General features: G+C 53.5%; 1 protein-coding gene across 19 annotated transcripts in view; it reads left to right on the top strand.

The window, feature by feature from the left end:
- The window catches only part of HDAC4 (histone deacetylase 4), a 239,045-nt gene that overhangs the window by 209,865 nt on the left and 5,938 nt on the right, over positions 1–23,242 (top strand). For 13 of the 19 annotated variants that reach the window (XM_059703760.1, XM_059703754.1, XM_059703758.1 and 10 more), the window contains 6 exons: positions 39–126; positions 1,969–2,088; positions 2,887–2,984; positions 10,754–10,872; positions 12,480–12,569; positions 12,674–12,807. In XM_059703760.1, the coding sequence (XP_059559743.1) occupies positions 39–126; positions 1,969–2,088; positions 2,887–2,984; positions 10,754–10,872; positions 12,480–12,569; positions 12,674–12,807 (649 nt within the window). Of the gene's footprint in view, positions 1–38; positions 127–1,968; positions 2,089–2,886; positions 2,985–10,753; positions 10,873–12,479; positions 12,570–12,673; positions 12,808–23,242 lie in introns of those variants that run through there. The other 6 variants (XM_059703772.1, XM_059703768.1, XM_059703765.1 and 3 more) reach the window with 2 other exon arrangements.

The raw sequence follows: 23,242 nt of genomic DNA, 5'->3' as shown, positions 1-23,242 counted from the left end.
TATTTTTTTTCTCCGTTTCTCCTGATTCTCACCTGCAGGGGTTTCTGCTACTTCAACTCCGTGGCTGTTGCAGCCAGGCTTCTCCAACAGAGGCTGAATGTGAGCAAGACGCTCATAGTGGACTGGGTAAGGGGCCTCCCTCACCAGGGCAGGACTGGGGGAGCTGTGATTCTCGCAGGAAGACTGTCCTGTATAGAGAGGGAGAAGGCAAGCATTTCTGCCTCCTGAGACATCTAGATTTGGGGACCTTAGCTTCTGGAAACTATCTCAAAGATTCGGAAAATAAAAGCCCAGACCTGTTACGGATCTATTTCACAACTTCAATAGATGATCCTGCCAATAATTGGGTTCCCAAAATGCCTAGAAATGTGCCAGTGGTTGGGGGCAACCCTGGCAAAACCTCGCTGAGAAGCAGGTTTAGGAGGAGATGATGCAGCCTGCACCAGGTGCCTCCGTCTGAGAGCACAGGCCGCACTCTCCCCTGGACCAGTGTGCAGCTTCCCTTGTGAGAAAGCGCCCTTCTTGCCTTGGCACCGGCACCGGAGACCCAGTTTGTGCTGCTTTACGTTCCTTCCCCATTCCCTGTAGGAAGTGCCACTTCTCACAATCCCAGTGCCCCAAAGGGCAAGCTCTAGTTAGAAACGCTGTGACCTCTGAACTCCACAATCAGGGTCATGGGTTCTGGTACTGGAAGTGGATAGTCAAGGTGTTAACTTAATTCTTTTGGGGGGGGGGGGGGAGTAAAGGGTATTCTCTTGGGTATTTATGATTAATTTTATAAAATTTTAAGGAAAAAAGTTAGGTACACCAGGTAGGAGTATGACTTATAATGCAAAGTCCTGTCACTTTGGATAAGAAAAACCAAAACACAACCCAGGATACCCGGCAAGCTCCCAGATGTGGGCACTGGTCACAGAGTTCCAGGAGCACTTAGGTGGCTAAGGCCTTGTGACTTATGTGGCCTCAGTGAAAACAGAGTCACTGGCTGCAGTGTGCCTGGTGCCTATGTCCCTGAGCCCTTAGTTGCTCCTAACGGAATAACTAGAAATGCTGGGGAGGCGACAGGTGCCATGTGATTTAGAACAGCTCAGCCGTGTGATCAACGCAGGCATGGCTGTAGCAGTTGGCAAAAGTTGGTGACCTGTGCGGAACCTTCAGGGAACCTCACTGAGGCATGTGCTGCTGTGTCCCACAGGGTACAGGTGGTGTGCACCTGCCTCCTGTCTGCACAGCATCAGTGGTTCCTGGTGGCTGGGACTGTTTGTTTCTCACAACTCCTTATGTACCGTGGTCCCGTGTTTTCTGTAATGAGCACAGATGACTTTTATAAAGAAGAGAGGGATACTAAGCAGTTCTCTGGTATTCCCAGTCACTGACATGCAAGCAGCCCCTCATGTGCACACTGTGAAGCAGGCCCCTTCTCGGCGGCCTGGTGGAAGCCTGGCCACCCATTGTGATTAGGAGAAGTGGTTTGTCAGTTTAGTTTGGGACCTGGGCCCACAGTGCTGGGTGCCTTATGCACCTGCCACTCAGCCTGTGGGGTAGGCCTGCCCCGCGTTCCCGCTCCTCCCATCCCCCACCCCCACAGCTTACCCCAGCGTCAGGCACAGAGCTGACACTTCGCATGTGCTCGAACATCAGCAGCCGTGGTCAGAGGAGGGAGGAAGTGGCTCACTTTTCACAAACACAGCCAAGCAAGAAATTAGTCAAATGATCTGGAAAACTGGCCTCCAGGCAGGGTTGAAACACCAGCCTTTTGTTGCCAAAAGCCTGCAGTCTATTCTGGTGCTAAGAATTCGGGCACAGTCCCGGGACCCTTCCTTCTGGTCCCTGGAGCCCTCTGACCGAGTCCTGAAGGCAGGGGGCTGGCATCCCTCTGAAGTTAGTGGCCTGGCTGGGCTGCTGGGGGACTGAGCCTAGGAGATATCCTGGCATGGCCCAGATTGAGTCCGCTCTCCCTGTTCTCAGGATGTGCACCATGGAAATGGGACCCAGCAGGCCTTCTACAGCGACCCCAATGTCCTCTACATCTCACTGCACCGCTACGACGACGGCAACTTCTTCCCAGGCAGCGGGGCGCCTGATGAGGTACTCAGGGCCTCCTGTAGGTGTGCAGGACTTTGGGAGGAGGTCAAGGCAGGGCTACCCTGGAGACAGAGTGGACATCTGCACAGCAGAAGCAAGGGCTACCCACTCATGGAAATCCCAGAAGGTGACTTGAGGCAGACATTGGCCTGAATTCCATCCCGTGTGTGCACAGCAGCCTGACTTTTGTCTGGTGTGTAAGTGAAGGCCTGGAGACCATTTCCCATTCCAGTGTAGGCCGACAGGTGTTCCTGAGCAGGGAGCAGGGTGCCCTTCTTCCTCCAGGAATGGCTGCTATGCAGGCCGTGCTCTTGTCCAGTCCCTCGGGCAGGCTGACTGTGCTCTGATTTCACCTGTGGTGCCAGACAGTGGGCCCCAGGACGACAAGCCCAGAGCCTTCATGACATCCTCAGCCCCAGCCAAGCCTGTGGAGGCCCCAGCAGTGGGGAATCCCACCCTAGGAAACAGCTGCTCCACCTCCAGATCTTATTTCCCGGAAGGAAGTTGAAAGGGCAGCTCGTCTGCAGGCATTTCCTAGTGGCCCTCTGCTGGCTTGTGTCTGTCACTCAGCACAGAGCTGCAGTTCATCCAGGGCCCAGGGAAAGGGTGGCCCCCACTGCACCCACAGGTCAGGTGGGTGGGGCGAGAGCCCCAAATTCTGTGAAAGCATGCCGTCATCGGAGTCAGCATGTCAGGGGTTGTAGGGACCAGTGACAGCTCATGAGGAGCACAGCCACAGCTCTGCTGTGGGGCCACCAGGGCTGGTCTGTCGAGGGTCTGACACATGTTTCCTTCCCACAGGTGGGCACAGGGCCGGGCGTGGGCTTCAACGTCAACATGGCTTTCACTGGTGGCCTTGACCCCCCCATGGGAGATGCAGAGTACTTGGCAGCCTTCAGGTAACTGTCCTGGCTTCCTGTCCACGGGCATTTAGGGACCTCGAGGAACTCCACCCCCATGTCTCAGTCCTGTTGACTTTAACCCTCACCCTCCTTCATAAGCACCCAGACCCCTCTCAGGAGGACCCTCCAGCGTCCCCCGGCTACACCTTCCAGAGACAGATGTTTCTATCCTGCATGTGGAGGGGCGATGCTCTGAGGCCCTAGCGTGCGGTCTCAGTTCCTTGTTTAAGCTGAAGGTGGAATCTTTGAGGCTGTCTTCTGACCTTTGTCTGCAGAGCTCCAGGCTGTGCACTTTGGGTCCCAATGGTTCAGTGAAGGGGTCAGGAGGTGTATTAATGAAAAGTGGGTGTTCAAATCTGGAAGGCTGTGGTCTCCTGACTTAGCTTCCAGAAACCTCTTTGAGAAGACGGGAGACAGAAAAAGATCTTCCTCCTTTATTGATAAACTAGATGGCCTCCCCATTCATACACTTGCTTGGTGTTATTCTGGGCCCTAGAATTGAGCCTCAGTGTTTGCTTTTGTCATCAAATTGTGATTTCTGGTTTGATCTGGGCCAGACTGAAGTAATTGCTATAGCACAGGTGGCCTCTGTTGACGTTAAAATGGCAGAATGGGCAGCTCAGGGTGGGGCAGGGCCCGCGAGAGGAGGAGAGTTTTGTTCAATGGTGAAGTCTGACCATCTCAGAAAACCCAGGAGTTGGTACCCTGGGGCATCCCCAGTGACTTTCCACCTCCTTCTCTGGAGGCTGAGATTCATTAAGGACACATCTGGCCAAAGCTTTGCTGAGGGTTCTGCCTCATGTCCCAGTGAGACCTGTGTGGGTCACAGGACCCTTCACAGCATCTGCTCGCTCACCTCAGAACAGGATCCTAGTCCCCAGTATCAGCATGAGTGTGGGCCTGCAAATGGAGAGGCCTTCGGTCAGCAGCTCCAACAACAGAATTGGTCTGTGAAAATAGGAGCCAGTTGCCTCTTGGAAGACCTCCCCTGATTGGCACCGAATTACTTTTTCTCCTGGCCTCATTGGTCTAATTTTGATGTTTCTTCTTACTCTATCAAATATCGTGGAATTTTGATAATTACCCTGCCTAATTTAAGAGAGAAGGAGGCCCCAAAACATCTGACAATTTTCTCATGTGCACAGTTAAATATCAGCTTCATGAAATCTGAGCCCACCTGGGCAGTCGCTGCATGTGCATGGAACAGCCACTCGGCATCACTGTCCCCTCCTGCCTGACAGCCGGCCCTCTCAGGGGGTTCCTTTTGAAATAGGTGTCCAGATGCCACCGTGAGGGGTGTAAACAGTGCCCAAGTGAATGTTGGTGCCACCCAGGGGACCAGGGCACAACACAGCCCACACCTGGTGTAGTCAGAGAAGGCAAAACTTTCTTTAAACTGAAGGCTTGAAGTGGTAAAAACTGGGTAGTCTCTCTTCTTTCAGACCATTTTTCGGGCCAGGTTTGACTGGATTGGCACTTGCAGCTTGTCAGTGCCCTGTGCACTCCGATCCTAGGCGGACGTGTTGGCACCTCCTCTGGCATTTCATTGGTGGTGGGCAGGGTGAGGGGCAGCTAGGCGGCCCTGAAAGTCGTCCCCCTCCCCAGGCCCGCCTTTAAGATGAACCTTTCCCTCGGAGTTGCTGTCGACATTCTGTTTTAATCTCCTGCCAAGTGTGTACATGATGATACCTTATCAAATGAGCTTTTTAAAGCTTAAATAACTTCTTTGAAAAGGAAAATTGTCTTGGGTTTTTTTTATTGATTTTAATGTAAAATAGCACTTTGAAGTTTACAATTTATGGTTCCCTGGGCATTGATCGTTGGAGGGGGAAGAGGGTCAGGATCCGTTTTCCCCTTTCTTCTGTGCTGTTCCCCTTGGGGCCCCGCGGACAGTGCGTGCCTCAGACGGAGCACCGTGTTCCTCAGACCCTGCCTGCCACATTGCATTTCAGGAGATCAAGCCTGCGATGAAGAGGAGATAAGAAAACTGCCCCTAATGAAATCCAGGAGCAGCGGTGCTTTCTCCTGGGGCAGGAGGCTTGTAGGAGAAAAGGGGGCCTAATTCAAACCAGTGGGGTGAGGCTTTGAAGTTGGCTGAGGAGCTGAGGGCCTGGGCTGGAGGAGATAATGGTGCACTTTCCTTAACCCCTCGCTTACCTGCGGCTGGCAGCCCAGCAGGTCCACCTATCAGCAGTGAGGAAGTGAAATCGGGATTGTCCGTACTCTGATGTCATAATTTGGATTTCATTGTGACATAGTGTCTGAGAGGTGTCAGGGGACCTGCACATCCCAAAGTGGTAATTGCAGTGACCCAGCGATGGAACAGCCGGGCAGGTTCATGTCGCCTTCCCTGGCCTTTCGGGCATGGCGACAGGTTGTGGCACTTCCGACTTTTGTTACGTCCTTAAGGTGTGTTTTGCTTCTTTCTAACTTTTCTGTTGTGTTTAAATGTCCATGACATTCCGTGTTCTCTCCATGTCTCTTCAACATGTCTCTAAATTTTACCCGAGGACATTCTGCGGTGATTTTAGAAGCAAAGATGTAAGCTAGGAACTCAGAATTGGGCAGTCTCATGTCCAACTGCCCTGCCCTGGGCGGCGGGAATGGAACAGGTGATCCATGCAGTGCCTGCCCCCTCAGGTGACTCAGACGGGGACCACAGGGCTGCAGCAGGTGCATGTACCCGTGCCCACTCACAAGTCTTGCAGGAGTGAGCTGGCATGGGTGTCGGGGAACGGGGCTTTCCCACAGGAGCCAGTCCAGGCTGTGTGGCTGCTTCCAGAGAGCTGCACCGTGACTCTGACAGTGAGTGTCCAGGGCTCTGACCAGGTGACTAAGGCGGTGTGTTCTACATGTTTGATGGCTATCTCGTGGCAGTTTGGTGACAGAGTTGGTTCCAGGATGGGTGGACTGCACTAGATTCCATGGACGAGCCCAGGGAAGGATGGCAACCCTGACCAGCATGGGGAACAGGGTGGGAAGGGCCACCTCAGAAAATGTTGGTGATCAGATAGAACTGAGGGGGGGCGGGGGCTCAAGTGCTGGTGGATGAGGGGAGGGGTAGTGGACAGAGAATCAAGAGGAGCAGGTCTGAGCTGGGCGAAGGACGGCACAGCAGGGTCAGTGGAGGACAGCATAGTGGGGTCAATGGTGTTTTAGCAGATTTCCAGGAAACAGCTGGAAAGTGTCCCTCTATTTGGCAGTTGGTAGGTGACTCAGGGAAGACAGTCGGAAGGGGTTAAGACAGAATGCACAGGAGTGAATGAGTGGGAGGTGGGGACAAGAGACAGCAAACACTGCTCTTCTGAGGCCCTGGGGGAGGGGATAGGAGCTGGGGGAAGACACAGGCTCGGAGGCAGGCTAGTGCCCAGTGGGGAAGCTGGGCCCTGCCCAGAGTGAGGCAGAGGCCAAGGTCAGCTTCAAGCAGCAAAGGGCCCTGGCAGTGGAGGTGGCCTTGAGGACAATGTCAGTGAGGCTGTGGGAACCATGCGGGAGGGATGCTGCATGGGTCTGAGGCCTCCTGTGGTGGTGATAGGTGGGGTATGGAGAAGCCTGTGGAGCAAGACATGGCAAGAGAAGGCAGGGAGGGGAAGGGTGAGAATAGGTTAGAGCAGCCGTGGGCAAACTACGGCCCGTTTGAAATGAATAAAACTAAAAAAAAAAAAAGACCATACCCTTTTATGTAATGATGTTTACTTTGAATTTATATTAGTTCACACAAACACTCCATCCATGCTTTTGTTCCGGCCCTCCGGTCCAGTTGAAGAACCCATTGTGGCCCTCGAGTCAAAAAGTTTGCCTACCCCTGGGTTAGAGTCAAGAGGCCCAGGGGCCCAGGGAAGGCATCCCTCCACCCCTACGGAGACTACAGGAGGGAGGGAGGGGTGTGTCCACTTCACCAGGATGACCTCTGAGAGGTGAGGAGGCTGGGAGCAAATGGGCCCCCGGTTTCAGAGCATGAGGGAGAGGGACTGCAGGTGCAGGCAGCAGGCTCTGGAGGGGACTGGTCTTCTAAGTGTGGGTGGAGCTCAGACCAGTCTCAGGATCTAGCTGTGCCCTAGCTGTCTGTGCACCTTCTTTGGCCACCATGCCTGTGGGTAAACAGGAGCAGGGCAGGGCTGTGGGCATCACCGCCGGTGGCAGCCAGGCCAGAGCAGATGGGTTCCTGTAATTTCTATGTTTGTTCTGATTCTAACTCTCAGTAGAGTTCAAATACTTGATGGACAGTTGCTCCAGCCACTGGCCCAGTGGCTCTGGTACAAACATGGTTTTTGTGGCTTTCTCAAAAGATGGGACCCAAAGCACCAAAGTCACAGCATATAATAAATGGAATTTTCAGTCATCACAATGCTGATTGTTGAAATGGTGCCGTCAGTGTGGAAGCAACCACCTCCTATAAGACAAGGGGGATGGAGGGGGGTGCGGTCTGTCAGTGTGGCAACTGCTGCTCCTGGTCTGGCCGCTCCAGCACACAGGAATGTCCCAGCTGCAGACATGTGTTACACATCTACAGGAACAGGAAGCATATGCTATGGAAGGAAGACTGAGGAGAGCAGGTAGCACTGGCAGCCCAAGCTTCCAGGCACCTCAAGAGAGGAGGCGTCCACAGGCCCATCTGTGTGGATGGTGCTTCCAGGGCACCCGGAGGGACAGGTCAGCCAGGGCACGGGGTGGTGTCATGGCAGGATTGTTGACACAGCCCTGTGCCTGCTCAGGAGCATGTGCTTTGTGTAACAGACACCCCTTTGCATTCACAGAATCTGTAAACTTTGGTTACCACGTCCCCATAGACACAATGAAGCATGTTAAAATCTGGAACTGGTGCCGGGCATTGAATAGCATCACCATGGTTGTAATGACAGGTGTGGAGCAGGGGTTGGCAGAGTGGGGCCCTCGTGCCAAATCCACCATGTGTTTTAAGTCAAGTTTTACTGGGGCACCGTCATGCTAGTGTGTTCACATGGTGCGTGTGCAGCTCACGCATGGCCGTATGGCCCGCAGACTGAAAGCTAGCCAAGCCCATCCAGATCCTGTGTTTTGTTCCTTGGGCCCTGATGGACGGTGCCCAAGGCACACACCCTGAGGCTAGTGCAGAGGTGCTTCCCGGGGAAGTTTTACGAACTTGGCCTTGGAAAAGGGAATGCAGCAAACTGTTCAAAACCCAGCCTCATCCTTCTGCTGTGACTCCAGTATGAGGTTCCAGAAGCGAGTTTCTCAGCTGCCAGTGCCTGTTTTCATGGCAGACACTCAGCCCCAACTGGAGCAGATGAAAGTCACATGGCACAGCCCACGCTCTCCTCCAGGAAGCGCTGGCTCGGGGTCCTTCAGCACTGGGTGGTGCGTGTTCTTGGAGTAGGGCCGGGTGCTCTGCAGCATGGGTCCTGCAGAGACAGGTGGTGGGTTTTCATCACTCCTTCCACCGGAGACCAGGTGGCTTTTCAATGGGATCGCAATCCAGGGTAGTTGCTGAGTAGAGGAACGTTTAATTTTGAGCATGTTTGTGTCCTTTGGCAAAGTTGGTACTTTATGGAGTTGACTCTGCTGACTTAAATGGCAATTTCATTCTGTAATAAAAGTCCTTGGCCATGGTGTCCCCAGGGTTCTGCCGTGGGGAAGGACCATGGGCCATGTCTGGTGCCTGTGACCTCCTCCCCCCGAGGGCCTCTGAAGCTCCAAGTGAAGGGAACCAGGACTCAGAGATGAGTCGCTGGGTGAGCTGCGGGAGCACCAAGCAGCCTTTGGTGCAGTAGAAACTGTATGAGCTGCTCTCAGAAACAGATGGAGAAATTGTGAATGCTGGACTTCCCCCATGGGGCTGGGCCACGCGTCAGCAGAGGCTCCCAGTGCATTTAGATCATCATGTCCACCTTCCTCTGCCCACTTCAGGGACATGGGCCCCAAGCACCTGAGATTCTGCCCACCTTGCCCACCTCATCTACAGAGGGAGGAAGGAAAGTCTGAGAAACAAGCTTAAATGGCAGGTGCCACTGCTGAGTTCCAAATTTAATAGTTCTTCAATCAAAACACAAAGCACATGTTTAAGGGACACACTGACCTCTTTACACTGCAGGCTCCCAGGTGGTGGTTTTGTGTTCAGTGTTTTTTTCTGTATTCAAGTAAATCTTTTTCCTTCTTTCCCTCATATAACTTAACCCCAGACCTCTCAGTGGTGTGTGTATTTTTAACTATCAATTCTCTTTAATGTGACCATCAGTTTTCCCTTTAAAAATCTCAAGTGTAGAATTCCTTTTTAACTAATCCGATGCAGCACTGTTGCAAGTGTGCGTATGGTCATTTGTTGCTAACATGACCCTTGGGGTGAGTGGAAGAATGCCGGGGTCCAACCCCAGCAGGTCCAGGGGTCCCCAAAGGTGTGGATGGAGTCGGCGAAGAAGGAATGACACGGAGACAGCGTTTAGTTGATCAGCGTCCTAGCCAGGATCTCCAGCCAAGTTCTGGTCTGGATCTCCAGCGAAGTTCTGGTTAGGATCTCCAGCCAGGTTCTGCGTCCATGTTGTCTTGCTAGGTTCTCCAGCCAGGTTCTCCAGCCAGGTTCTGTAGCCATGTTCCCTCGCTAGATTCTCCAGCCAGGTTCTGTCCAGGTTCTCCAGCCAGGTTCAGTCACCAGGTTCTGTCCAGGTTCTCCAGCCAGGTTCAGTCACCAGGTTCTGTCCAGGTTCTCCAGCCAGGTTCAGTCACCAGGTTCTAGTCAGGTTCTCTTGCCAATTTCTGTAGTCAGGTTCAGTCCAGGATCTTTTGCCATGTTCTCTTGCTAGGTTCTGTCTCTAGGTTCTGAGGCCAGTTTCTGTCCAGGATCTTTTGCCATGTTCTCTCCAGCGAAGTTCTTCTGTCTCTAGGTTCTGTGTAGGTTCTGTCTCTCTTGGTTCTGTCTTCTAAGTTCTGTCTCTTTCTGTCTTGTTACATCTGTATTTATACCAGTTGATTCAATCCTATCAATCTCTATTACAAAGGTTAGGGTGTTTCTTATCTCCATTCCAGGGAGTAAAGATTATGTAGCTTAAGCATGATTGTTTGTAGTTAAAGTGATTAACTACCCGCCTGGCACTTAGTTAAGGAGTTTCATCCCCTCCCTAACTTCAGGGAAAAATCCCTACCTGGGGAAACAACCTTTCTCGGAGAGGTGACCTTGGTTAAAACACACAGCGCTAAGGGGAGCAAACATATTAAGAACAGTATGCTATATACACCAGGTCCCTTGAAACATATGCTGTGCAGATGTTTCTATCCTGCAGCGACTGTGTCAAGCAGCAAGGATGGACTGGCTTCCGGCAGAAGGAGGTAGGAGGGCTCCCTCAGGGCCAGGGCTGCTGAAGGGCTCTCCCACCTCCTCAGCCACACGGCCCTGTATCCCTGGTGCCAGGGGCATGGCTGTGTCCATCTTGAATCAGGACCAGTGTAAGGTGAGCAGAGCCATCCGCACCTTTGGGGAGGACTCTTAGCAGCCCTGGTAGCTGGCTCCACTTCCCCATGTTGGTGCAGCTGGTGCTGGGCATTACAGACCACCTCCACGGTCTGCAGTGAAAGCCTCCTACAAAACCACCAGTGCATAGCTCGCCCTCAGCATTCATACAGGGCCTTGTTGGTTTGGACTTTTTAGATACTGTGAAATCGTCAGATCCCAGCTTCCATGGGAGCCCTCGGCCCACTAGCCTTGAGGGGAACTGTGGCAGGTACATTCAGTGACCAAGCAGCCCCCCCATCTGTGTCCCTGCTGCCTCAGTGTTGCCTTCTCCTACCCTTTGCAGAATGGTGGTCATGCCAATCGCAAACGAGTTTGCCCCGGATGTGGTGCTGGTGTCAGCAGGCTTCGACGCCGTGGAGGGCCACCCCACACCTCTGGGCGGCTACAACCTCTCTGCCAAATGTAAGTCGGGTTTTCAGGAGCTTAACGGGACCTGCTGTCTCTGTGGCCAACTGTGCTGTGTCTCACATCTCCCCTTCAATGGCATTTCTAGAGATGTGACAGTGTGGGCAGCCCCAGAAAACCAATGGAGGCAGCAGGATGGTGTGGACCAGGAGGCCGCAGGCACTCCTCACTGAAGGTCATGCAACTCACAGTGCTGACCTGGGGGGCTCGTGCTCAGCTGGGAGCATACAGGCCACTCTAGGGGCCAGGCCTCCAGTTTGACTGAGAGCTGGTGTGGTCGCCCACATTGAGTGCAGGAACAGACCCTAAAGCCTGTGAGGGGGGTAGCTGAGAGCAGGTTCAGTTCAGAGTTGGAGGGAGCAGGGAGCCCCAGATTATGGGCTCATCTAAGGATTTGCATTAGATCAGCGGTTCTCAACCTATGAGTCTCGACCCCTTTGGCGGTCGAATGACCCTTTCACAGGGGTTGCCTAAGACCATCCTGCATATCAGATATTTACATTACGATTCATAACAGTAGCAACATTACAATTATGAAGTAGCAACGAAAATAATTTTATGGTTGGGTCACAACATGAGGAACTGTATTTAAAGGGCCAGAAGGTTGAGAACCACTGCATTAGATGCAGGCCCTGCTTTCATTATGGGAGGGAACCCTGTGAAAATCGCCTTCCCACAAGGGTGAGGCCTCTGCTTATGCCGTCACAGCAAGTCACATCAGAGACCTACTGGCGTGGAACCTCGGTCCACAGAAAGGCCCTGGGCACCCCCACCCCTGCCTGGCCACCACCACCCCCCTGCTGTGGTGGTCACAGGAATCTAGGTCCTGGGACTCTCCTAGGACACCCTGGGGACCCCTCGTGCTGACCCCATGGGTGCAGATGGCCAAGGAGAGCCTATCGTCTCTCCCCTCCCACAGGAAGAGTGTGGGTCACAGAGAAGAAAGAGGTCAAACCAAGGGCTATGCTGGCATAGCTCCAGTGCGGGACCCCTCAGATCCACCTGAACCCGGGCAGTGTGGTTTAGTGACGAGGAAGTGACCAAGCAGCCTGGAGCCTGTGTCCCTGATTCCATCAGAGACAAACCAGGGCTTTAGGAGGTTACAGTGCCCACGGCTGCCAGCGTGGGGCCGGGTCTGCCGATGGCCACCTGGCACTGGGGCTGCTAACCAGTATGGCATGGTTTTCACAGGCTCTTTAATAAATGTCAGGCTGTTCTGGCCAAGGGTGGTCATTATCATTACCCGTCAGGCATTCCTGCCTGTGGGAGGGTGATGTGGGTGCAACGGAGGGAACATGGCTGTTGATGAAAGCCAGACACAGATGTCAGAGTCCTAGAGGGGCACACGCAGCATTGATGTGTGTGCCGGAGTGTGTGCTCATGCCCAGCACACCCCCTAACCAGAACCCTTGGCCTCAGGGATGGACATGGCCATGCCTCCGAGGCTGCCCACAGCTGCCCTGCTCCAGGCGCCCTGTCTCCTGGCCTCTGGTCCCCATGTGAGAAAGCAGAAAGCCTGGGGGCCCATCCCCATCCACCCAAACGAGGTGATTTGCAGCATTATGAAATCAAAGACTGAAACCGTAATTCCTGCTCTCACACAGATCAAACAGGATCCCAAACCGAATTCCTCGATGAATTTATTGCGATCGAACCTGGCTTCCATTATGAGCCGCGGTGTGCCAGCCCCCTGGGTCTGTAATGTGATGTAATGCACTTCTGGACGCTTTGATCTGCTGCCAGCGTCGGCCCTGCACCCGCCCTGCCCTCTACTTGTATCTCCCTTTTCCCGTTGCAGGTTTCGGGTACCTGACGAAGCAGCTGATGGGCTTGGCTGGCGGCCGGATAGTTTTGGCCCTGGAGGGGGGCCACGACCTCACGGCCATTTGTGACGCCTCGGAAGCATGTGTTTCTGCTTTGCTGGGAAACGAGGTAGGAGGACCGGAGGCCCGTGGCTGCTGTGCGCAGGCTCCAGACCCAGACCCAGTGTATGGCCACTTCACTTGCTTCCCACTCGGTTTTTGATGTCCCCCCTACCCCCACTCAGGCAACACATCTGACAAAACTGCTTGATTTGCCACAAGGAGGTGAGCAAAAGGATCATCAAGAACCCTTCCTCTTAAAAAGATGGTTCAGGGTCCTGTGTTTTGAAGGGGCTCACCTTCATGTGTGACTCACCTGGAGAGGACTGTCAGTTTCCTCCTTCAGAAACCGTCAGTTCCCAGAGGTTCTAAGGCAGGTTCCAGGAGTGGCATCTCTGAGAGTCTCGGGCCCTGAGTGAGAGGCCTCTGCCTCCCGGGCTCACAGACACCGGGTCCGGCTCTGCACAGTATCCCCACTGAGGCCCAAGACACAGTCAGGGAGACGCAGTAGCTGGACCAAAGGGGCTCAAGGATCTGGACCAGGGGAGGCAACTTGCGAGGTTGGAGGAGAGCCGCGGGGAGAGCTGCACTCCAGGCCAACGTGGGCCAGGGGAGGGCAGGGTGATGGGAGGGATGCCTCCAGGATGTCCAGCCCGCTGAGTGGCCACACTTCCTGAAACCTTAAATTCACCCACAGGCCTTTGGATATGGGGCCACACCTCTGTCCCCTGCGCCCATCAGAGGCTCATGGAGCGGGTTCAGGATCTCCCTAGTGTAGTTTCTCTTGTTGCTTTGAACGTCATATATGGGTCCTAGAGATGAGCTGGCTGGTGTTTGGGGAGCTCCGGTGAGTGCCCTAGATTAGAGGCCCAACCACACAGAGAGGTGCCAGGGCCCCTGCTCTCATGCCGTCCCGTCTCCTGGGACTCATCTCCCTCACCCATCAGACACGGTGACTGAGCACACTCCTCAGTCGGGTCAGGGCTACCAGGTGTTCAGTCAGGGGCCGTCACCTCTGCAGCTGCCCTCCTGCTGGTCAACACCAAGAGCGCAAGGCTCCTGTTAAGGCCCATCTTGGGTGCGGCACCCTCATAAGTTCATTGCTCAGTGGGGCTCTGTCCCCAGCTTCTGGCCTGTGGGGCTGAGTGCCTGAGAGCCCCCCCCCCCCCCCCGGAGGCAGTCACTGGGAGCCCACCCTGGCCGGTCCTGAGGCTGCCCTCTTAGACCCACCCACCCCACTCCCCCCGAAACACAGCTGACAGGGTCCATAAGGCATGTGGGGAGATGCAGAGGGGGGCTCCGAGCAGGTGCTCCAAGCTCCATGTTGAACTTCACTGCATCCGCCACACTGGGGAGATGGCCAGTTGCAGAGAGGTCTGTGATGTGAGGTAGCACTCTGTCCTCGAGCTGTTCCCAGTCCGTGTTATTCCCTGTGACTTGCATGAACTGACAGGTAGGCAGGCTGCGGGCAGGAGGAGGAGGGGTATGGCCAGTGCCCTGCCAGGCTCAGGAGGGACAGAGATGACAGGTGGCATGTGGAAGCAAAGGTGAGGTATCACCCAGGTCTGGGCCCTAGTCCAGCTGAGTGTGACAATGACCTGATGTGGGGTTGGGTCCACAGGAAGCTGTGTGTGCCCTCCCTGTGAGATGGCCTGCAGAGGAGAGCCAGGCCAGGTGCCTTGGGGAGTGGGCACCTGGGAGGAAGGCCATAGCTCTGTCTGCCCCTCTCAAGGGCCAGTCCTAAGGAGGGTGGACTGAGTGTGCACCATCCTTGGGGTGGGGGGATCCTGAACCCATTCTGTAACCCTCTGCTGGGCTCAGGGAACAGAGGTGTGGCCCCATACCCAGCATGCTTCCTGGTTCTGCAGTTGTGGTGGAGGTGCTCAGGCTGGAGGAGACAGTAGTGTGGTCCCAGCTCCATGCAGGCCCTATGGTGCTCCAGCCAGCCCCCACTCCCCGGCCCCCTTGCTTGTTGTGGATGGTGTTCATTTTAAGCCAGGTCACAAGCAGATCAAAGGTCCTGGTGGCATCTCATGTCTGGTTAGCGGGTTAGCGATATGCTTGAATATTCCCGAATAAAATGCCAGTGTGCTTTTTAAAGTGCTCATAGAATTTCACCTAGCCTTTCTTCACATAAAACAATCTTCTCCCTTTCTAGCTAAAGTTAAAAGGCAACTGACTTATGTATTTAAACCATCCCAAACCTTTTTGATTCTTCGAGTTATTTTAAAATAACAATAGAGAACTGAGCTTTCAACTAGGGCCTGTCCCTTCTTCCTGCTTCACTCTTCTGACAAGAAAATGTTCCTTTACTTACACACATCAAAAAGCAGGAAACACTGGTTTATCAAGGTCTCTTAAAAATATTTTTAATGCAAGAAAGTTGGACGGAGCCCCACTTCTCTGCCCTGCGGCCTTTGAAGTGGATTGATGTACGGCGTGTTGGACGACTTGGTGCACACAACGGGCAGCCAGCTGTGGCCAACATAGCCACCTGGTGGGGAGAGAGGCAGGAGAGAGGCAGAGCACAGCCTACGATAGGAGACCAGCGCTGTGCCGAGGCCCACATTGCTCCCAAGAGCCATTTTATTGAACAGTTTTGGCTTTATTTGCAACTATTGGTGACAACTGACTGTGAAAACTCAAACGTTTTGCAGGAGCAGTGTAAATAGAGGTATAGGGAGTCCAGCAGGTGGAGGGCTGAGATGAGCAGTGAGGGACCATCATTTCTCATGTCACCCCAAAGGCAGTGTTTGGTTTGGGCCAATTTTCTGGTTAATCATGTGGCATATCAGGGATCAATGCCATCATTTCATTCAACCCAACTCCGAGATCAGTGAAGGAGTTCACAGAGGATGAGGTGGAGCCGCAGTGTTGGGAGAAAAGGCTTTCACTGGAAATTTAGCAACTGTGTTATATTGTTACACTTTGGGAAAGGTGTGGCTGTGACAAAACACAGTGATTAAAAACAGCTGTGTGTGTGAGAGGCAGACACAGAGACAGACACTGAGTCCACTCAGTCTGGGAGCCGGTTATCTGCTTTTAATCGGCCATCTCCCCCTCACTCACACACGCTCATACACTCACACTCACAGGCATAGTTGCACATGTTCACACATTCATGCATACACACACTTGCAAGTCATGTTTATATACATGCTCATCATGTTTACACACTCGCAGTCATGTTTACACATCACAGTCATGCTTACAAATGCACACGCACAGGCATGCTTGCACTCACACTCAGCTATACTTATACTCACAATCACGTTTACACATGCTTACAGATGCTCACAGTCATGCTTACACATGCTCACACTCCTGGCCAGGGTCACCTCCTGCCAGCAGTGGCCGTAGTTTCAGCTGTGTGCAGGCCCATGTGGGGGGCACAGGCCCCAGTGCATGTGTGTTTGCTTTAGGGCAGTGCATGCCTCCTGTCTGTCCAGTCTCGTGAGTCCTTGCTAGCAACACTCGGAAGGTGGGCCCTCGCCCGTCCTTCAAAGGTGAAGGAGCTGTGCCCACACACAGACCATCTTCCTCACCCTGGTCATTGTCACAGCAGGATGGAGGGAAACAGTGACAGTTGGCCCCCCTGGGCCTCCTTTGTAAAATGGGTAAGAAAGTCATCCTAGTTGCCAGCCACCTAGCTCAGCAAAAGGGTAGCTCACAGCCAAGAGTAGGATGCCACCTTGGGCCCTGTCCTTACTTGCTCAGCAGGTTCAGTATGCCCAGCACTGACTGCCAAGCTCCCACTCTGGGGCCCTGGCTGCAAGAAACTCCTGTGTTCACAGCACTCAGCTTTGGTGACTGATTTTTTTTTTTTTTCCAGAGAGAAATGGAGAAGGAAAGAGAGAACCATTAGTGAGGAGAGAGAATCATTGATCAGCTGCCTCCTTCACGCCCTCCACTGGAAATCGAGCCCATAACCCAGGCATGTGCCTTGACTAGGAAGGAATCCAACCTCCTATAGGTCGATGCGCAACCACTGAGCCACGCGAGCCGGGCTGATTTTTTTTTCATATCTCATTCTCTTCCTAGAGGATTTGGCAACTATAAAATATGAGACGGGAGAGCCAGAAAGCCAGACTGGAGCATGAGGGGGAGATGAGTTGCGCTGGCCCTAGGTCAGTCTAAGGACACAGGACTGTTCTCGCCACACCTTTTCCCCTACTCAGGGAGGGAGTGATAGGGGGCTTTCTGAGCATTTGGTTACTGAAGAAGAGCCGCCACATGGCACACCAGCGTCTCCAGCATGTTAGGGCGGCATGTCACCCACTGGCCTAGTTTCCAGGCACAGCAGCTGAGGCCTCCAAGCCTGAGCTGATTGGGAGTGTGGGCTTCGTGTTCTCTGAAACACATGCCCCAAATCTCCCAGAGAGAAAGAATGGGGAAGGGGTGCACTCACCCCGGAAGGCATCACCCTGCCACTCTGCAGGTGACAGGACCTCCTAGGAAGAGCGGGCCGGGGCCTCTCCCACAGGTCTCCCAAGAAACTAGCCTCTCCCAGCCAATGTCGCTCGCGGTCGGGCATCGACCCATGCACCAAGAGGTCTTTGGTTTGATACCCCGTCAGGCATGTGCTCGGGTTGTGGGCTCAGTCCCCAACAGGTGTACAGGAGGCAGCCAATCCGTGTTTCTATCTCTCTCTCTTACCTCTCTCTCTCTAAAAAACAATAAAAAACATTATTTTTAAAAAAGAAAAAGATCCCAGCCAGTGTTGCTCAGTGGTTGAACGTCAACCCATGAACCAGGTCACGGTTTGATTTCCCAGTCAAGGGCACATGCCCGGGCTGTGGACTTGATTCCCAGTGGGGGGTTTGCAGGGGACAGCCAATCGGTGATTCTCTCTCATCACGGATGTTTCTATTTCTCCCTCTCCCTCTCTGAAATCAATAAAAACATTTTAAAAAAAGAAAAACTAGCCTCTTCCTGGTGTCATCCTGGCACATGCACTCTCCGTGCCCTCCCCGGCCAGGCAGGGATTTTTTCACATGAGGGCCTGAGGCAGCAGGGGGGGAGGGCTGGGCAGCCTGCCCAGCTGGCCCCCGTTTAGGGGGAAGGCTGCTGTTACCACAGGTGTACTTCCTTACTCTGCTGTTTACCAAGTCTCAAGCCTTTAACCTTTTTTAAGAAGGAATTCGGGTTATTAGTTCTCTTATGATTTATTTTTGCTTTTTAAAAATTGTTGAACACCAACATGAGAACAGGTTACCAACTTGTTACCAGCTCTCCTGGGCCACCTGGTGCTGACTCGGTGGAGGATTCACCGCCCACTCCTCAAGTCACCCTGAAGTAACTGTGTAGAGGGGCAGGTCTGGTAGTGTCACCACTGGGCCTGACGGGTAGCTGTGGGGTTCCCGTGCGGCTGTGGAAGTGCTCAGGGCAGCAGGGATGTGTGGGGGATGCCATGGACTCAAAGAGGGAACTGGAGCCACAGGTGGGTGGAGGGGCCAGGCTGGCGGCATAGAACTGGGCCTAGGAGGCCCCTCTGAAAGCAGCCACAGGAAGGTGGGAGCAGGCAGAGGTGCTGTAGAGAACCCTCTGAGCCACCAGTGTTGTCAGACTTAGGGTAATACTTTGAGGGGTGAGTCCCCTCTTCCTGGCCCCGTTTTCTTAAGTCCAGGCGAGAAGCAGTCAGTATCTCTGGTGGTGGAGCAGACCCTGGCACTAAGAGGCGCCCATAAAGGCTCGTGGAAAGAATTGGTTCAGTACAAGCCAGGAGCATCTCATCACTCATGCTTTATTCCACTTACGCATAGCGGCCTTGCCTTAAAAACCCAGGTCCACAATCGCCCTTTTACCTTGCCTTTGTTATTCAATGAAACCAGTAGAAACGCACCCAGTCCCTGCCTTTGGTGCTGGCCTGAGTTTGTTTCCTTCTATCCTTCACACGCAGGCAGCACCTCCGGCTTTCCTGTCCGCTGCCCAGGTCTCCAGAGAAGCCAGAGATGCAGCCGAGGGCCCTGATCACTCTCCTGCTAGATTGCTCCCGTTCTTTCCCCTTAATTCCACGTAACTTCACATGGCAGGGGGATGTGAGCTCAGGACAGGACCCTTCTTCATGGCTCATGCCTTACTTCACAAGCGTGTGAGAGCTCCACCCCCAGACGCCTGGCCAGGTGCTGGGGACAGAGAGACAGTGAGCCTCAGGTGCTGCACTAATGCCCGGAAATGGGGATGGAGGGGGTGCCGGCCAGCAGTGACATGTCACAGGGCTAAGACATGACGAGGCTGAGGGTGACGGGAGGAGGTGACTTACATAACCCTGGAGGGCTAGCCACCACCATTGTATTGGTCCCACTGGGGAGAGTGGCGTGGGGAACCAACTGGAGATGGAGCAGCAGCAGTAGTAACTTCCTCCCGTGTATGCACATGCACCCCTCTGCTTCAGAATGACTGATAACTTATGCAATGCGTTGCTTTTTAAAACACTGGTAAAACGAAATTCTAGCAAAATATTAAAGTTGGCGCCTAATGATTGGGACGCCATATGCTGTACTGAATGGCAACCTCAAAATCTCAACGGCCTGTTTTCTGCTGGAGCTTCATGTCCAGCGAGAGGCCTGGGGCCCTGCTCCTCATCTCTCAACAAAGGGCCAGTGCCCTGGGGACACTGCTCCTCTCCCTGGTGGAGGCCTTTGGTGGTTACAGCAACTGCAGCCCATACAGTGCTCACCTGTGCCTCTGAGGTAAACGCCAGCAGAGGGAGCCGTGCTCCCAGGAAGCGTCCTTGCTCACCTTTGGAAGGTGAAATCAGTGTTAGGCGCACAGCCCCCGCAGCAGTGGGTGACGAACCTCAGCAACACTGATATCCCCACGCTTGACTTCCGCCAACCTGATGGGCGAAACAGCACTGGAGCCAGCCAGGTGGATGGTCATCTCGTCACCCTGGGGCTGAGCATCTTCTCATGCGGGGGCCCCTCAGGCTTCTCTTCTCATGGAGATCATGACCTTTCCTGTTTGTTTTTTTATATTAGGCCGTGTTTGGAAGGACAGACAGGGTGGTGAATGGATGGATGGGAGGGGTGGGCGGGGGAATGGAGGGAAGGGTATCTACATATGTGGGAAGGATGACAGTAGAAGTCCCCTCTTTTTCTGTCTCTGGAAAAGTGTGTGTAGGATCAGAATAGTCTGTTCTGCTCCTTGACTGGGACGGCTCGCCTGGGCCCTGGGTTTCCTTTGGGTGAAGATTTTAGATGATTTGAAAAATCATTTAGTGGCTTTGGTCATCCATTCAGGTTTTCTGTTCCTTCTTGAGTTAATTTTGGAAAGTTACATTTTACCAATAATTTACCCTTTCAGCCAGGTTTCCGACAGTATCTCTTTCTGTCCTTTTATGTCTGCTGTATCTGGGGCCTGGTACCCTTCACTCTGTTTGTGCCTCTCTAGTTTCTCCATTACTCCTGCTGCACTTGTCAATTTAATGGATAATTTCAAAGAATCACCCTTCAGCTACAGTACCTTTTTTCCCCTTTAGAATGTATTTCTTTATGACCATTAAGCCTAGCTTGCTCATTGTGTTGCCCACATTTTAGTTTGCTCCATCTAAGAAGTCAGTCTCCCGCTGTGATGGAACATTTACCCATATTTCCTTTTAGGTCTGCCAAGTTTACCTCATACACTTTAAAACAATTTTGCTAAATATGTCCACATTTTAAATCTTTATATCCTTTTGATGAATTGAGTTTTTTATCATCACACAGTGACCTTTGTGCCCAGTTAAATCCGTCATGCCCAGTGCTGCAGGCGTCGCACCAGCCTCCTCTCGCGGGCTTTGCGGAGCACCGGGTCTCCTGGCCATGGAGCCTCCCCAGTCCGATGTCTTGTACCCAGCAGGAGGCAGGGGTCCTGTTACCTTTATACCTTTATGACCATTGGTTCAAGTCCATGTTGTTTGGTTTGTTCAGATTCATTCCCGCCATCTGATTCTGTGCTATTTGCCCCTTTCCTTGGCTCTCTTTTCGTGCCTGTTCTCAACACAGCGGAGGGTTCCCCAACTCCATTTGTCCTCTCTCCTGAGTGGGAAGTTACAGCCAACCAAATTCTCTCAGTCATGACCCTTAAAAATGTTAGCGTGTGCCCTTGACTTGGTCAGTAATCTCACCCTTCCCTGTGCAGTCAGGGTGTGGGCTGCTCTAGCTACAGGGGACATCAGAGATTAAATGCAGGGCACCCAGGTGAACATGCTCATAAAACATGACTGTCTCATCAGACACCTAAGTGTGCCTGGTGTTCGGTATGTCTGTCTGTCAGTGGGCAGCCCAGCTGCTCCCGGTTCTGTGCAGTCATGACGAGTATTCCTTTCCCGCTCCCTCTTTTCTTTATTCTCGCTGAGTAGATGTCACTATCACTGCGCCATGCAGCCTATTCACTTGGCCATCCTGCACCTGTGCTGTTCTCTTTGCTCCTCATGCCTCCTCATTTCTCAGGCCACTGGGTTGTTTTCATTTTGCCTTCAGCATAGCCCAGAGTTTCCCGTGGGAAACACTGTGTGCGAACCTTCCCAGCGTGCTGTTTTAGTCTTTGTTTCGCCCTCACTGTCACTCAGCGAGTCACTATCTCGGCGTGGAAGAGGTCACACCACTGTCTTCCTGCTCCTTTGCCATGAAGCGAGCGCCATCTGGCTGGTGCTGCTCCTCTCGCGATTGTTTTCCCCAGCTGCTTGTAGAATTTTCTGCAGGTTCGATCCAATGTGCCAATGGTCCGCTGGGACACCCTCAGTGTGGGCACCTGTGCTGATTGATGCCTGCCACTCCCTCGGGGACTTGAGGAGGTCAGCACCTGTTCCTGTTTCCATGTCCCTGCCTCCAGGCTGCATCTGACCGTTTCTGCGGTTGTTGCTTCCATGCTTACTTCATAGCTTGAACTGGTCATTTCAATGGCTGCCGTCTCCGAGGAGCTGAGCTGTGATTTTGGGTGCCTCTCGATTGACTCAGAAGTAGCAGCATTAGCACACGTCTCAGACAGCTTCCTCTGTAGTCACCATCTTAGCTCAGTGTGGGACAGGGTCCCTGCCTGGGAGCCAGCCCTGGCACACGGCCGTTCGCTAAAGCGCGGGACACACTGAGGCTCGCTCGGTTTTCCTGACCGTCCTGTTTCCTGCCCCGCAGTGGCCCTGCCGTCCTGTCGCCTGAGTCTCCTCGGCTGTGACAGCTTCCCAGTCTTTCATTGTTCTCACGACCACCACAGTTTGGGGGCTGCTGGTCAGGTGTTTCATAGAGTGTCCCTCCTTTATGTTTGTCTGGTATTTCCCTCATGATTGAGGGGTGGGGGGGGGGGAGCAAAACCCCAGGAGTCCAGTGCCCTTCTCCACACCTGCTGTCCACGTGGCTCCTCTGCTGAAGGTCACCGTGAGGGCCTGGCGACAGTGGGCTTGTCAGTGTATGTCCCCACGTAAAGGTCCTTTGGCTGGAAGTCATGCGTGCAACCCACACGTGCTTTGGGGAGGTGGGAGGTGTCAGCTCTGTCATGGGGAGGGCTGTGTACTCAGTCACTTGTTTATGTCAGAGTTCACTCGTGGCTGTTCATGGCAGACTCAGGATTATGATTCAGTCCTGCATCTTGTATTCCTTTTCCTGCTGGCCCTGTGTGTCCCTCGGACAGGCCCCGACGTCTGTCTTTGTGCTCTTTGTACTCTGCACTGGAAGACGCCCAGGCTCCTCCGTGGTCGGCTCCTCCGTGTTCTCCCCGCTGCCCTGGAAGAGCCGTGTTTCCAGGGAGCCAGTTCCTTTGATTGGAGGGTGGTATTAGAGACCGAGATTGCTTCTCCTGGCCCAAGTGCAGCTTGCTGGCTTCTGTGCTTCATGATCGGGAGGCCATGCTTCTTGGAACTGAGCTGGCAGCGCTGATTGGCAACCTCGGGGCCGAGTGCCCATGGAGGATGGACAGTTGCTGTGCCATGTCACGGAACCACCACTGCAAGTGCGGGTCTGAACGCTCAGTGTTTAGGACCCAGCAGAGTCTCAGGTACCTTCGTTCTGAGCTTTTGCCCAGTGCCAAGGCTAAGAACAAAACTGCTTACAGTGGTCTCTGCAAGCACGCCTCTGTGCATCTGCCCTCCCTGGCTCATCCTAGGGCTCCAGGCATTCCAGCCCCGCCTGTCCCCAGTGTGTCTCGGTGGGTTCCAGCTTCTACCGAGCCCCCAGGTCTCTCCAGGGTTTGGAGGCTTATCCAGTGAAACTTTTTTTAATCATTGTGTTTTCATGCTCTGTTGCAGCTACTCTGGTTTGCCCTGCGGCCCTCTGACTTTGCGTGGGTTCTGCTACCTGCAGCCAGCACTTAGGGAATCGCCTAGAGCAGAGGTTCCTTCTGTTCTGCTCAATACTTTTCTTCCATTTACCTTTTCCCCTGTTATTAGAAGAAAACCATGGCCAGGGAGTAGTCAAGCATTTTTATGTAAACTACCAGGAATGTGAAAGTGGTAGTTGTTCCCCTGATCTCATGCTGATGTCGCACCAGCCCCTCCCGGACACCGTCTGTGGCCCTGCTACCTGAGAACCACA

The sequence above is a fragment of the Myotis daubentonii genome, chromosome 7 (assembly GCF_963259705.1).
Source record: "Myotis daubentonii chromosome 7, mMyoDau2.1, whole genome shotgun sequence".
In the NCBI taxonomy this organism is placed as follows: Eukaryota; Metazoa; Chordata; class Mammalia; order Chiroptera; family Vespertilionidae; genus Myotis; species Myotis daubentonii.
The sequence above is the reverse complement of the archived record's forward strand: the minus strand, read 5'-3'. Positions and strand labels throughout refer to the sequence as shown.